The sequence below is a fragment of the Nesoenas mayeri genome, assembly GCF_963082525.1.
Source record: "Nesoenas mayeri genome assembly, chromosome: 16".
Taxonomy (NCBI): domain Eukaryota; kingdom Metazoa; phylum Chordata; class Aves; order Columbiformes; family Columbidae; genus Nesoenas; species Nesoenas mayeri.
In genome coordinates this window covers 10,780,769-10,795,941 of record NC_137562.1, presented here as the reverse complement: position 1 = coordinate 10,795,941, position 15,173 = coordinate 10,780,769, and the positions used below count along the sequence as shown (strand labels likewise).

Genomic DNA, 15,173 nt, shown 5'->3' with positions numbered 1-15,173 from the left:
TTACCGCAGGCGGCATCGGGTGTCGCGGTTCCCAGTTCCTCTCTGCTGCTGGGGCTTTCCTCTGCTTGCCAGCGGATGCCAGCACACCTTTGGCAGCAACGAGGAGGGCCCGGCAGACACAGGGACAGCCACCTGAGGCAGGGCAGTCACGAGAGGTGGTCTGTGAGCCCCCAGTCCCTTTTCCCAAGCTGCAAAATCCTCACTGTCTTAAGGGCTTCTTGCACCAATGGTGGTTCCACCCTCCAGAAGCCCTGGCTCAGAGCCTAGACAAGGCTGGACCCATATCCAGGCCTTACAGCTAGACAAGACTTTTATCTTCTTTTTGTTAGGCATATATTTCCTCCCTCACCACGGTGTCTCCATGCCATGCTGTCCCTGCTGTGCGTCCCTGCCCCCCCTGAGCAGCCTGGGCTGGTGGCTCCATTCCCTGTCACCTCTTCCAGGGGCATGTTTGCTCCTCCAGAGCAAAGGCCCTCGCCAGTGGGAACCACCCTCCTTTCACTGTCCTGTGAAGAGCTGCCCGTTCCTCTGCGAGGCTGAGCGGTGCGGTGCAAATGCTGCAGGGCCGTGGTGTCTTCGCCCGCCGGTCGTGCTGGCATGGGCTCAGGGCTCTGCCCAGTTGATGGGTTCATCCTGCGTAGAGCAGAGCTTTGGGGGACTCATCCCTGGTCCGCAGCGGGGAGCGTCACCAGGCTGCGGGGCAGTCTGTGCCCCCACCTTCCTCCCCAAATCTGAGCACCCGCAGCTGAAGGGGTGAGCAGGGACAAGGAGTGAGCCCTGCAGTGCGTCCCTTGCCTGCGATGAGTGCAGAGTTCGGTGGTTTGGGGACAGTCCCCACTCTGTCCTGTCCACAGGACTGGGGTGAGCAGCAGGGTCTCTCTGAGGGCAGATCTGGGCGGGAGGCACCAGCTCGGTGTCAGCCCTGCCCAAAGCCACCAAACCCGTTGGTTTGGCACAGGGAGAGGCAGTGTCCAGGCAGCGCAGGCCACGCCGTGTCCCCTCCCTGCAGCAGGATCTGGGTGGCTGCCAGCAATGGTGGCGCAAGGAGAGGCTTGGGCTGCACCACCGCCATCCCAGTGCCGGTGAAGCTCCTGGTCAAGCACCCCTGCAGCGGTGAGGTGGACAGAGGAGCAGTGATGGGACGGAGAGCCAAGCAACAGAGTGTGTTTGTGGCACGGCTGCGTTCTGCAGCGGGGCTGTGAGCTGCGGTGCGCTGGAACGTGTCCGTTGTGAGCTCTGGGTGCCAAGGGAGCTGCCCCCACGAGCTGGGCAGCGGGGCCGGGGGCGATGGCACCGGGGGGCACCGTTCATGCTGGCGGAGGGGGAGCGGCTGCACAGCGCTGCCTTGTCCGGCCGCACATTGTGTCCAACCGTGCCAGATGTCTGGCTCGCCGAGGGCTCTGGTCGAAGGCAGGGACCTGGGGAGGGAGGGCTGAGGGTGGACACTTTGTCTGGGGCATAACGAGGTTTGCATTAACGAAGGCAGGCAGGAAATAGAGCGCCTTAACTGGACACCGGCCAGCCCCGCCGCTGCGCAGCCCCAGTGGCTTTTCTTTTTTTCCTTGTGCATCTTGGAGGCAATTAGTGGGGCAGGACCTGATAAAAATGGGCTTCGTGCTCCAGCTGTGTGAGCGGTGCGGGGCTGGGGTGGCAGCACAGCCGGCATGGCTGGGGTTCTCCAGCCACTCACCGCCCGCTCGTGGGTGCAGGAGCCACGGGTACCGCTCACGGTGCTGCTGCCCAGCCCTGCCCCTGCGGGGCCCCTGTTCCCATTCGGTCTCTAATTTGTATTAAGTATCCCTTCCTCGCAGGCTTTCCTCCTCCCCTTCTTCCCCCTTCTCGTCTCTTTTGTGAGTGAATAATTTATGGCACTTTTCATCTTCCTGGCTGTGTTGCAGGCGGTGGGATGCTCTGCACCCATGGCAGCCACTCATGGGTGAGCAGCTCCAGCCCACGGCGGGGTGGGGACAGGGCAGTTCTCTCCCGGCAGCCACGGGGAGACTCAGGTGGGACCGATGTCCTCTGCCACCGCAGCCAGGGCCATGGCTGGTGGTTGCCAGGTGGCCCACAGGGCAGCAAGTGTCACTGGTGGGAGCTGGTGGTGGCTGCAGCACTGAGGCTGTGCGGGCAGGCAGCAGGCAGCGGACAGGCAGCACTGCAGCGGTGCCGTCGCGGTGGTGGGCAGGGCCGGGCAGCCCCTGGCCCGCCACACGGTGCGGGGCTGTGGGGAGGTTTCCGTGGGCCGCTGGCTCTTACATAAGCTCATTGTTTTCTGAGTCAAAAGAGGTTTTGTCTCCACTCTGGAGATGTGACAGGAGGAGGAACAATTTGCCCCATTCATCTTCAGCTCTGACTTTGGAGCGCAGCACAGTGGCCTTCGCTGGCGGAGACGTTAAACCCAACCACTTCCCCGCCGTCAAACCGCCCGGGGAGCAGGTGTTGGAAATCGCCCCTTCCCCTCCTGATCTCTGCAAATCCAGCACCACAGAAATCAAGGATAATCCAGCAGCCTCTTCAAAATGAAAACGCTGAGCCCTGATTAATTCATTTAATAAGTGACTGATCCCCTCCTCCCCCGGCACCGCAGCCCAAGGAGCCATTTTGCTTCTCGCTCTCCCGGGCTCGGCGCCGCCAGGAGAGGCCGAGGCCGCGGCGGAGGCACGAGACGGGTCCACCATGGCCTGCTGGCCACTCACCCACAGCCTGGGCTCTGCCGCGGGGCCTTGGGGCCAGGCAGCCTCACTGTGTTCCCTCCACCGCGGTCTCCTCCACCTCCAGCCTGTGTAGCCCTGGGCTCCAGGGAATTAAACAGGAAAACGAAATACTCCGTTTTCCAACCGAAAGATCAAACCGGTTAGAAGTGATATTGTTTTTATAGTTCCATCTGCTTCAATTAGGGCGTGGGGCTGGAGCAGGGGGGCTCCCAATTATCCTCATTAGAGGGGCTCCTCGCACAGCCGGCCTCCAGCCGCGAGCAGGAGCTCCTCCGCCCCGTGCTGCTTATAATGAATATATTGATGGCGGCGCAGCCGGGCCCGGCTCGCCTGCTGCTGCCCAGCCCTGCGCGGTGCCCGGGCACCTGCCGGGAGGCTGCAGGAAACCTCAGCCAGCTCAGGGCTTCGGTGGGTTTCACCAAACCAGTGAATCTCCGGGAGCATGGCCAACGTGGCACCCGAGGTGGGAGGGCTCCTGCTGCCGCTGCCCCGGTCCCTGCGCCGGGGGTGTCCCTGCTGCTGTCAGGGCAGGCTCTGGGCTGGACGTGTCCCAGCAAGGCTGCCCGGGGACTGTCGCCGACACTGTCCCATCGAACCAGCCACGCTCCCTCCCAAGCCCGTCTGTTTTTAAGCTGGCTGAAGCTATTCCCGTTCAGATCCAAGGACAATCTGAATTTGTGGCTCTTTCTCTGCCCACAAAACTGAGATTAATCCACCACTTCATATGCGGAGTTTATAGGAGGCTATAACCTGTAAAAATGTAGAAATAAGAAAATTATCTGTAGCTAGCGGGTTTACAGACCTTGTTATTTATTTGCATTCATCCTTGTTTTAGACTAAATTGCTCTTGCAGAGGTGCTGGTCTCTTACTTTAGCTTCCCATCTCATTTTCTTATTGCACCCAGACAGGTTCCTTGAGACATCTTCCTCTTTGTTTTCAATGTTTTCAATGTTTTTTGGCTGTAGTAAACCCAAGGTTTGTAAGTGCAGCAGAGGTGGGTAGAAACCTGATTTGCAGCTGCTGTATGTGTTTTGTGCAACACAAAAGAAAACCCAAGACAATGGGAAGTCAGAGGGTCAGACGTCACCCCCGGGACCCTGCCTGGCAGGACTGGCAGTGCCAACAGGTCCGAGAGCTGCAGGGACTGGGACAGAGCTGGTGGCCATGGGGAGGCTGCAAGTGGAGGGACAAAGGGACAGGGGGGTTGCCAGGGAGGAGTGGGGTGCTCAGGACAGGTGGGGATGCAGTGGGGCAGGTGGGGATGTTATGGGGCAGGCTGTGATGTGATGGGGGTGGGTGAGGATGTGGTGGAAGCAGGTTAGGGTGTGATGGGGCAGTTGGAGTGGCCAGCCTGGCAGGGGTTCTGTGGTACGGGGGCCCCGCTCTGTGCAGGTGGCCATGCCGGGGGCCACCGGCCTCCCTGGGGTCTGGCAGGAGGTCCCACCATGGGCCTACGGGACCCGCGCCCATCGGCCCTGTGGTGCCAGGCTGTTGCTGTGGCTGTGCCTCGGCTGGCAGTGGGGCCTGAAGTGCAGCTTGTGCCTCCGTGCACAGGAATAATTCTCCTTAATCCTTCCAAGAGGCATCGCTGGCTGAGGCTGGAGCCTCCCTCTGAGAGCCCCATCTCGCCTGGAGAGCGGAACAGGGGGAGTGACGGCCACCATCCCTCCCGGGGAGGCCTGTGTGTCCCCAGCCACCTGCCACTGCTCCTGCGTCCAGGCTGAGGGCCCGGGGTGCCAGTGGGGGGTCTGGCCGCATGTCCCAGCACAGCTCCCTGGCTCGCAGGGCCGGCGCTCGGCCCCGGTGGGAGCAGGGGCTCTGCCCCGCACTGGGGCGGGCGATGCCTGCGCCGCACATAAACACCACCGGGGATTAGGTCAGCTCTGGCCATCGCTCAGACGAATAAGTGGATCAGCACAAGGGAAAGGAGGGGGAGGGAACTCAGCTGAGTGGGGAGCCTGAGTGGGGACCTTTTAATTTAGGGGCTCGTGGGGTCAGGCGCAGCCTCGGCGCAGGCATGATGCTGGGCAGAAAGCGCTGGTGGCCGCGGCAGGGTGGCTGGGGACACGTGGTGGCAGCCCCAGCCGGCCCCACAGTCGATTTGGATGCCCCAGTGTCCTCAAGTGTGTTTAAGGGAGACAAAGTCCTGGGCTGCCGCAGGGTCACCGCAGTGCCCGCCCGGCCTCTCCTTAAAGTCCCTGTTGGTGCCGGCAGGAGGAGGAAGAGGGTGGGTGGCAGCAGTTGGGCATTGTCCCGCACCCACACACCTTCGGACCTGGCACCCGTGTGCCGGGAGCCGTCAGCGTGGGGCCGGGGCCACCCTGCAGCCCGAGCCCATTGTCCTGGCAGGCGCAGGGACGGCCATCTGCCTGTCCCTGCCGGCAGCTTCTTTGTTCGCTGCCCGGCGCATGCTCGCGCAGGAAGAGCTCCCCACGTGCTTCACCCTTTCCCTCTCGCGGAGGCACCTAATGAAATAAAGGATTTACTGCAGCGAGGGGGAGGGAAGGGAAATGGACTGAGCAATTTGAAAATGTCGTGCCTGGCCCCAGGGCTGGGCTCTTTGGCCGGGCACAGGCGGGGCTGGGTACAGGCAGCACCGGGCAGGGCCAGGCTCTCTGCCATGGCCGGGCTGTTCTTGGGGCAGCACGAGGCAGATGGCTGCCGTGGTGGGAGCCGTGCACCGGCAGGATGATGGTGCTGTGACCAGGGGGTTTTTCCATCTGACCTTGTCCTCATGTGCCGTCCCCACGCCTCTGCGCTCTGCGGAGCAGCTTGTCCCCAAGGTTGTTGCCAGCCACCGCACCCAGCCCCAAACGGGCCAGGAGGACTGTACTGGGAGGCGAGAGACCCAGCAGGGAGAGGCAATGCCCCTTTCTCCTCCCTGCAATGCAAACAGAAACCGAAAAGGACCAAATTCCAAAGTTCTTATTCAAGCCCAGGTGCCGCAGCCCAGGTGGAGGCACAGGGACTGTCACCTGGGTAGCCGGGGTGCGGAGCACAGCAGCTTTGAGGGACGGGGAGCAGATCCGTGTGACGATGGCCCTGCAGTTGCAGGTGCTGGTGTCCGTCCCTCTGGCTGCTGCATCCCAGGGCCCGAAGCGTGGCTGTGCCGGCCTGGCTTACGGCAGTGCCTGTGGCCACTCGCCCACCCGGTGAGCCCAGAGCAGCCCTGGCTGCATGGGGACTGTCACAGCAGCGGCACGTACCAGGGGTCCTGCAGGCAGGCTCGGGGGACACTGGTGCTGTGGGGGCTAGAGCCACTTGCCCACCTTGGGGCCTTGGTTGCAGGACACCGTGTGGGTGACCACATATCCTTCTTTGCAGATGACTCCTCGTCAGAGAGCTGCAGCGGGAATGGCTCCTCCACCCTGAACCCCTCCACCTCCAGCAGCACGCAGGGCGACAGCACCTTCCCCGAGATGAATGGCAATGGCACCGCGGCCCCCATGGACTTCACCACCTCCGCCGATGACCAGCCCATCAACCTCTGCGACAAGCTCACACCTGCCCACGTCACCCCCTCCTACCAGTCGGACGGCTGCAGCACTGATGGGCTGCGCAGCAGGGTCAAGTACGCAGTGAAGACCACGGCAGAGGTACAACTGGGGCTGCCGGCACAACACCGGGGTGGGTGACATGGGGCAGCCATGTGTCCCCAGCCAATGCCGGACACGGGCCACGGCATGCCTGGAGCAACCGCACGTGAGGCGACTGGGGCCAGGCAGGGACACAGCTCCTGCCCCCGCACCAGGAAAGCGTGGGCTGGGCAGCAGGGCCCAGAGCCTTTCCCTTGTAGGGAGGGAAGGACGGACAAACACCGTGCTGCAGCTGCGGCTGTGGCAGAGCAGCTGTGCCTGGCCACACTCCAGCCCAGGGCTGCTGCTGCTCAGCAGAAACCAGCCCAAGCAGCTGCAGAGGGAGGGAGGGACAGTTTAGGAGAGCGGAGGTGTCCTCACACCCTGCCCCAGCACCCAGGCTCTGAGGCGGGTTCCGCTCCCCCACACCAGCTGTGCCGCTGCCGCTGTGCGCGGAGGAGCCCGTTCTGCGGGATGTGGGCAGCATTTCCCGCAGGGTCAGGCAGAGTCACGCTGCCTGCCTTCAGGCCACCATGGGGTCGCTGAGGCCATCATGTGCCCCCCGCCCAAGCAGGCAGGAGCTGGCACTGGGGGAGCCTGGCCACGGGTTCATCTCCATGCGTTGCAGGGGCCGTTGGGAGATGGGCCAAAGCCACGTCGAAAGGGCTTTTCCCTGTGCCAGTGGGCAGGGGCGCAGGCAAGGGCTGCTCACAGTAACCCCCATCTCCTCTCTCAGTCCCCTCCATACAGCTCCGGCAGCTATGACTCCATCAAGACAGAGGTCAGCGGTTGTCCCGAGGACCTGACCGTCGGCAGGGCCCCCACGGCTGATGAAGATGATGATGACCATGATGACCACGAAGACAACGATAAGATAAATGACTCAGAGGGGATGGACCCAGAGAGGCTAAAGGCCTTCAACGTAAGGAGGGCTCCGCAGGGAGGGTGAGCTGCCCTCCTCCCACCTCCGTGTTCTCATCCTTTGTTTTCTCCTTCGCAGATGTTTGTGCGCCTTTTCGTGGACGAGAACCTGGACCGAATGGTTCCCATCTCCAAGCAGCCGAAGGAGAAGATCCAAGCCATCATTGAGTCCTGCAGCCGGCAGTTCCCCGAGTTCCAGGAGCGGGCGCGCAAGCGCATACGCACCTACCTCAAGTCCTGCCGCCGTATGAAGAAGAACGGGATGGAGATGGTGAGTGGCCACCCCACTGCCCCATCACTTGCCGCCGCTCCCGGGCCAGCGGGTCCTGAGTACCTTCTCTGCTTGTGTCTCTGCAGACCAGGCCCACGCCACCACACCTGACCTCAGCCATGGCCGAGAACATCCTGGCCGCTGCCTGCGAGAGCGAGACGCGGAAAGCAGCCAAGAGGATGCGGCTGGAGATCTACCAGACCTCCCAGGTACGTTGCTTGTGGCTGGAGGTGGGCGAGGGACGGAGCTCACAGCATCTTATGACAGGGCAGGGAAAATAAGAGAGGTTTCTGAGCAATTTGGCAAAGTATTTTTAACAGCCTTTCTGATAGTCAAAGGGCTGCAGAACAGGGTCCTGGGCTGCGTTCTGAGACTCAGACCTGCAGGGATGGGGATGCTGGTATGTGCTGGTCATGCTGCAGCCGTGGGTGTCCCTGTGGAGGACAGCCAGGCTCCTCGCTGGAGTAAATCGGTGTTTTCCCTGTGCAGGACGAACCAATCGCTCTGGACAAGCAGCACTCCAGGGACTCCACAGCCATCACCCACTCCTCCTACTCACTGCCAGCTTCGTCTTACTCCCAAGACCCGGTCTACATCAACGGAAGCCTCAACTACAGCTACCGTGGCTACGGGTCCCTGGGGGGCAGCCTGCAGCCCCCCGCCTCCCTGCAGACAGGCAACCACAGTAACGGTACGTGGCCACACTGCACTGGGGGGCACAGGGAGCTCCCGCATCCCGCACCACCAGCTGAGCCGCTCCCAAAGCCGCTTTCTCCTCCCACCACCCGAGGCCTCTGCCCGGCTGCTTGGCTTGCCATCGGCTGGTGGTTAATTGTTGAACTGAACTGGGAAGGACGGTCCAGGTGGCACTGGTGGAGGGAAGGAGTGTCACAAAAAAAAGGAGAATCTGTACCACCTATTAATTATTAACAGGAGCGGGCGCCTATCACTGCACGGATCTCATTGCTGGTATGAGCTGTTCCTTCTCCTGCGGGCACCAGCTGCCCTCAGGGACAGGGACGGGGCTGGGGCGGTTTGGGGCTCCGCAGCAGTGCTTGGGGCTCAGCTGAAGGACTTGGGGCCCCTGAGGTGGGGCAGAGGGTGTCCCCTTGGGAAGCAGCCATCTGGCTTTGCCCTCCTGGCAAACCCTGGGCTGTCTTCACTTGCCCAGGGCACTGGGGACTCCTGCCCGGCCTCTGCCCACCCCGATGAGGGCGGATTTGGGAGGATGTGATTTCCGGGGCCCTGAGAGATGCCTGTCTGGGATTAACTCTTATCATCCCTTCCTAATGCTTCTTAACCCTGAATAAAGATCCCGCCCCAGCCTCCAGCTGCTGAGACCTAATCCTCACGGCCGCGGAGAGGCCACAATGGTTCCCCCAGCGCAGCCATGGCCCCCAGCCCCGCGCTGCCCCGCACCCTCCTCTCGTTTGCTCCGTGGTGTGTGTGAGACAGCGACCGGGCAGAAACATCTCAGAGCAGCCCCAGGAGGAGCAGGGGGCCCTGGGTGTTACACAGGAGCACCTTGCTTCTTTCTAATGGGTTTTTAAACCTCTGCTTTGCAGTTATTTTTTCCCCTTTGTCCAAGCTCTTTCCCAGTCCTTCGGAGGTGGGAGCCACAAGGAGCTGCACCTTCTTCTGCCCCTGAGCACAGAGCCTGCAGGGGTTTGCTGCCTATAAGCTCTTGTTCCTCCATCCCCCACCTGAGGCGATTCCTGCTCAAATCCACGTCCCAGGTGGTTCCCTCTTGGTGAGCTGGGGAACAGGCTCTGCTTGCTGCTGCCTTTTCTGTCCAGTGAAATTGCTTTCGCATGAGAACCTCCTCCTCCCCTTCCCTGCCGTGGGAGTCTCTGGTGCTGCTTGAGCAGCATTTGCTGCTCCAGCCTTTCTGTCCCTGGAGCTTTCCCTCCCGCCCCGGGTGATGCTCCCCCCGCTGCACAGGACCTGGGCTCGAGACTGCTGAACTCTGCTGGTTTGCAAACCGCTGCAGCACCCATCCCTGCTCCATCTTGTGCGTGTCCCACAGACCAGCAGGAGCTCAGCCTTTCTCCAGCATCCCCAGGCGCTTCTCAGCCCGCAGCCAGGGAGTGCTTCAGTGGCTTCTCCTTCCCCCTGCCTCCAGCCTTATCTGCCTCCTCTAGCAGACCTCTTTGCTCTTATCCCCATTTCTAGTTCATCGTGTGGTTCTTACACCTTGTTTGGCTTCTTTTACTCAGTCCAACATGAAGCTAATTCCAGTTTTCGCGCTGCCTTTCCCTGGCTGTGTCACGCCTCAAGCCGTGCATCAGTTTTCCTGCCAAACTTGCAGCCGCCCAAACCGGGCTGCACACGCGTGTGCGTGGTTGTGCGTGTGTGCAGACAGCCGGAGCAGCGGCTGACGGTGTCCCTGGATCCTGGAGAACTCCGTCATTTTGTGATGTTTTGCAGGTTTAAGATCTGTAGTGAAACGGGGGTTGTGAGCTGGAGCAGCCGTGTGTTGTGTGCTGCAGAGGACAGACATATGTTGCCAAAAATCACATGCGATAGAGGTGTAGCAGAGACCGACTTAGGAGAAAAAAATATCCAGGCTCATGAGGCAGATCATCAGTTTTGCAGGACTTCATTTCATTTACAGACTAAAGCACAGAAACGTGCCCAGTAGGACCATTTAGCCTCCCAAAAAATGTTCTGCCTAGGCTGAGCACATCCCTGCGTTGTGGCCAGGGTGGCATGTGACAGCATGGGACGGGCACATCCCCATCCCACCCCACAGCCCGGCCCCGCGGCGCCTGTGCTGGCACCGACACCAGGTAGTGACCCAGCAGGGAAATGCGCCGGGTGGGATGTTACCATACACAGAGGAAAAACCAGACCCTGGCAGGTGATTTTGGTGGGCAGATACCCTCCGGCGCACGTTTAGCTCCTGGCAGAGTGCAGCCACAGACTGTCCCTTTGCAGCGCAGACGGGACAGGCTGCGAGATGGGATTTTTGTCTTCTTGATGACTCTGACGTCTCTTTCCTTGTGGGTGTTGTAGGGTGGTGACCTGGCTGCACTGGCTGCTGCTGGGGCTCCTCATGTTGTCCAAGTCCCCACACTTTGCAGGGACTGTCTAGAGCTCCAGGAGCAGCAGCTCCCGTCTGACGCCTCCCTGGGGCAGGACGGTGCTGCTCCGTCTGAGCTTCCCTCTCGCTTTTCCTCGGCAGGTCCGACTGATCTCAGCATGAAAGGTGGGGCGTCCAGCACGGCCCCCTCCAACAGCACCAACCGGGGAATGCAGGCTGCCCAGCTCAGCCCCACGGAGATCAGCGCCGTGCGGCAGCTCATCGCCGGCTACCGAGAGTCAGCGGCATTTCTGCTGCGATCTGCAGACGAACTGGAAAACCTCATTTTACAGCAGAACTGACTCCCTGTGTCTTTGTCACTCCTCTGTCTAGAAGACAATTTCTACCTGCTAGAAAGAGGCTCCCCGTGGTGTCCTGCTCAGGACCAGCAGCGTCCTCCCGTGAAGCGGCGGGTACATGTAGTTTTAGAAGGTGGAATTCAAAAGACCTGTTTTCTTTTACACTCCAAGCACCTGGGACTTCAGGCACAAGGACACGTTTTTGAACCGACACCCGTGCGTCCGGCCGAGCAGAAGCCGAACCTGCGGCTTGGAAGGATGCGGGACTTTGAAGGGCAGAAGGGAGCCTGGGGAGGTTTGGGGCTGCAGATGTATTTAGAATAACCTTTGTGGACCCAAATGTTAGATTCCCGTCCCCAGATAATTTCCAAGTCTTAGGTGAGCTGAATCACATATTTATTGAGAAATGGACCCTCTTTTCCCCTTAGTAATTTATTTTTCTGAAAATGGATTCTTTTGAGTTTGTACAGATTGCCAGTTTTTTGTCTGTCTGATCGGAAGGAATTTATTCCTGTGAAATAACACATTCCATATCACGACACTACTAATCTCCAGGCAGCTCTGCCTGTTTCTCTGAGGAGCCCTTGTCTTGCCATCCAGCGCTCGGCCTCCAGGCAGCGCCGGCGGCAGCCGGACGGCGGAACAAGCAGCGTCCTGCTTAGAGTCGATTCTAAGCGGTCCCGTAGCAGCAGTGGGGTCTAAACCTCCCGCAGAGACTCGGCAAGCTCAGCACACCTCCGGCCAGAAGGACGTCTCATGCTCATTTAAGTCATTGCAGATCAGAGAAAGAAGGAAATTCCTGAGAAACACTGTCCGGCGGTCACTGTCCGTACTCTACCTCACGCTCCATCGTGGGCTCTTCCAGGCCTGGCCGAGCGGGGGGACGGTGAGTGTTGCAACCGTGTGGATCGCGCGGCAGAGGCTGGACCTGACCTGGCCGGTGCCGCGGATCTGCTGGGGTCCTGCAGCAGGAGAATAAACCTTCATGGAACCGAGCGGGTGAGGCTCCAGCCGAGTCTCTGCCCGAAAAGCCGCTGGCTCCTCTGCGGGAGTTGGAAACAGGCGATGCTCAGCAGCAGAACTGACAAAATCCTCTCTGGGGTGCGGGATCCTCCCCCCTCCCTGCTCACAGTCCTGGAACAAGCCCACAGTTCCCAAACCGTAGCCTGATGTCCATTGTGCCCCATGACCATCCCCACCCCAACGATGCACTTCGTTTTGCTCAGTGCAATACCTACACCGTGCTGCTAACCCAGGGGCTGCACTGGGGTGCTAAGCCCAGCCCAGCGCTGAGCCCAGCCCAGCGATGAGCTGAGCCCAGCAATGCAACGTGCTGCAGAGCCGTGGGGTCCCCGCAGCCCCCGCTCAGGCATTCTCACCGCAAGAGAGAGATTCCAGAGTGTAATCCCCAAAAAGGTAGATAATTTCTCTCTTTGGACCCAGCTTTCTCCTTCTTTCTCATCCCCTCAGAGCCCACGGCCGGGGCTGCGGGTCTGTCAGGGCTGACGTGGGCTCGAGCTCGGTGGCAGCGGCTGGTCCCAGCAGGTCGCTCAGGAGCTTTTATACCCAATTATACCCCACACACTGGAAGAGAAGCAGAACCTCTGCCCTGCTCTTAGTCTCAGCACAGAAAAAGCCACTGGCTCCCGAGGACGGGCTCGCCTGGCAGCAGGAGGGCTTTGCGTTGTCACCGTTGCATTGACTGTTGTCCCCAAACTGTCACCTTCCTTTAGTGTTGGATTGAAGGCCCCAGAGCCCCGGCCGCTGGGCGCAGTCGGGGTGTCTGAGCTGGTGGCTCCTCCGAGCGGAGCCGATGCTGGAGCTGGGGCAGCCGGGACCCCCCAGCCAGGGCTCAGCACTTCCCAGCCTGCCTGGTGCATCCACCACGTCCTCCCATCCGCGGAATTTATGTAAATATTTATTTTTGTGTGAATACCATGAAGTAAGAAACCTTTGACAAACTACGTAACCACAGCCGTTTGTGAGAGTCTCCCGGTTCAGGCAGGAGAGGCAGAGACAATCGCTGTCCTGGGACCCCCCGCCGTCCCCCCGGCCGAGCACCAGAACGTTCCTGCAGAAAGAGGTTCCCCAGGGGCTCACGGACACGTCGCCATTAGCTGCTCTTTGTTTCAAGTTTTATTTGTCCGATTTCAGCGGCCGTTACCGCATCACCTCGCAACTCGTCTCAGCGTGTTCTGGAGCTCGCGGCTCTGGCGCATCGTTCACCTGCGGCCGCTCGTGGGCACAGGGAGAGCAGCCGAACGGTACAGACTGAGCCGCCAGCGCCCCGGTGACAGCCGCAGCTGTGACAGGTCATGAAACGAACAGGATTGACTACAAATTTCTGTCAGGGATCTTTGTTATTTCTTTTTTTTTCTTAATTTTTGGTGAGTCTCGGGTTTGCAGTTTCTTTGGCCCAAGCTCCACACATCTCAGTGCTGTTCACGGGTCCGCGCTCGGCTGCAGCTCCTCAGGACCGTTCGGAGCCGCATCCCCGCGCTCAGCGGGCAGGAGGGGCAGGAGTCGCTGGTCCGGGGTCTCAACAAGGAACGAGCAGGAGCAGAACACGCCGGCTCTCCAGATACTCTGAGGTGGAAGGAGAATGTTGGGTTAGCAGATGGTCTGGACGTCCCTGGTTTTGTTGGAGAAAAGCTAATCACTGGTTGAGAAAATATAATGGTTTTTTTTTAAATTTAATTTAATTTAATTTAATTTTAAACAACCATCCAGCCCTGGATGTGCGGTTCCCATGACGGTGTCTCTACATGGGAGAGCGTTCCCGGGATTGTGAGCAGACATAACTTGTACCTCCCCATCCGAAGGGCCACATCCCTCCACGAGTGCCCCTCGGGTTTAGTACCAGTTCATGAAAAAAATGCTGCTTTGAACTCAGAGGGTTAATATACTTTTGATTTGTAATTTTTTGTAAGACTTTTTACAAGGTAGCATAGTATTTCACCAGAATACCAACTACAATCCGTCCATAGTCTGATTTTTATATAATTTAGTGGTGCTTTAGGAACTTTTGTTTGGTTGTTTCGGAGCTGTACAGCTCAGTTCTTCGCCTGTACCTACCTAAGACCAATGTGAACCTTTGTATTTTTGCTCCTGATTTTGGACTCAGTGAAGTGTACTGTTTACATGTACAGAACTCCCGGCCCCCGTGTGCTCTGCAAGAACCCGCGTTGACGAGGAAGCTGCACCTCACCCGTTCGTCTGCTTAACGAGCCACAGCCCCAGCCCCACACACGCACCTGCCCCGGGGACGCCCCGCTACACAAACACCCTCGCAGCAATTTGGGGTTTTGCACAAGCTATTGCGTTTTTGTTTCCTTTTCCCCCAGTAGTCGATGTTGGGATTGGCCGCAGCTCCGGTCCAGATGATGCGGAGCTGCCAGAATTAAGGCAGAGCCGCTCGGAGCATCGTCGTCCTCCTGGTTCAGCGGCACGAGGGGCTCAGCCAAGGACACGGGAAACGCTCATCAGCTTAATTGGAGACACGTTTGACCCCCGTTCAGCAGCCCCAGCTGGTCCAACGGGCGGGTGGGAGCCTCGGGCTCCTGGTGAAGCTCCTTGGAAAGCCGCTGCTCTCCGAGGGCTCCCATAGAAAGCGTATGGCACTTAATCCAGCTTTTAAGGTGACACTTTATTGCTTAATCGATTCATTTGGAAATGATATTTTTGCAGATAGGCACCTATGCAACTTAATGTGGCTCTTAAGCAGATGAGCACTTCCTCCTCAACGAGCTTGATAAGAGTTATTTGTGTTATATACTGTGGATTTTTCCAGTAAATGTGGCTTAATATTTTAATTCTTAGAATGTGTGTCTATTATATATGTGATGCAACTTAATTCTGTTCTGTTTGTGGAATGATTAGCACAGGCCAACTCCCTGTTCCCTCACTTAACAAAGACCAATGAGCTGTTAATCGAGCTGTTATCTCCATGGTATTACCTGCTAAATGCACTGATTTCATAAGTATGTGGAATCCTTTTTCTTTTTTTCTTTTGAATCTGTATATCATATATAAGACTGAATCTACTTAATAAACACTGTATAACAAGAAGGGCTTTCTCCTCCGCCGCCGAGCCCCCGGTGCTGCCGGCACCGCCCTCGCCCGGTCGCCCCCACGCGCCATCGGGCACCCGAGCGGGATCCAAATTTGGTGTTACAGTGGAAAACACCCAAATCTTTCAACAATTTCGCCATAAGCCGTGCTTTCCATTCCTGAACAGACCGCCGCGGTACCACAGAGAGCAGCGTCAGCACTCACAGCTGGGGCCAGTCACCAATTTTATGCTTAACTTA

The 15,173-nt window shown here is 59.0% G+C and overlaps 1 protein-coding gene across 1 annotated transcript in view; it reads left to right on the top strand.

Moving 5' to 3' along the window:
• Nucleotides 1–10,866, top strand: part of NOL4L (nucleolar protein 4 like) — a gene marked incomplete at both ends in the record, with an annotated part of 55,692 nt that extends 44,826 nt beyond the window's left edge. Inside the window, 6 exons of the mRNA XM_080354531.1 lie at nt 6,040–6,311; nt 7,027–7,212; nt 7,291–7,482; nt 7,569–7,691; nt 7,972–8,173; nt 10,667–10,866. Of these exons, the coding sequence (XP_080210657.1) occupies nt 6,040–6,311; nt 7,027–7,212; nt 7,291–7,482; nt 7,569–7,691; nt 7,972–8,173; nt 10,667–10,866 (1,175 nt within the window). The remainder of the gene's footprint in view (nt 1–6,039; nt 6,312–7,026; nt 7,213–7,290; nt 7,483–7,568; nt 7,692–7,971; nt 8,174–10,666) is intronic.
• Nucleotides 10,867–15,173: the final 4,307 nt, after the last annotated feature.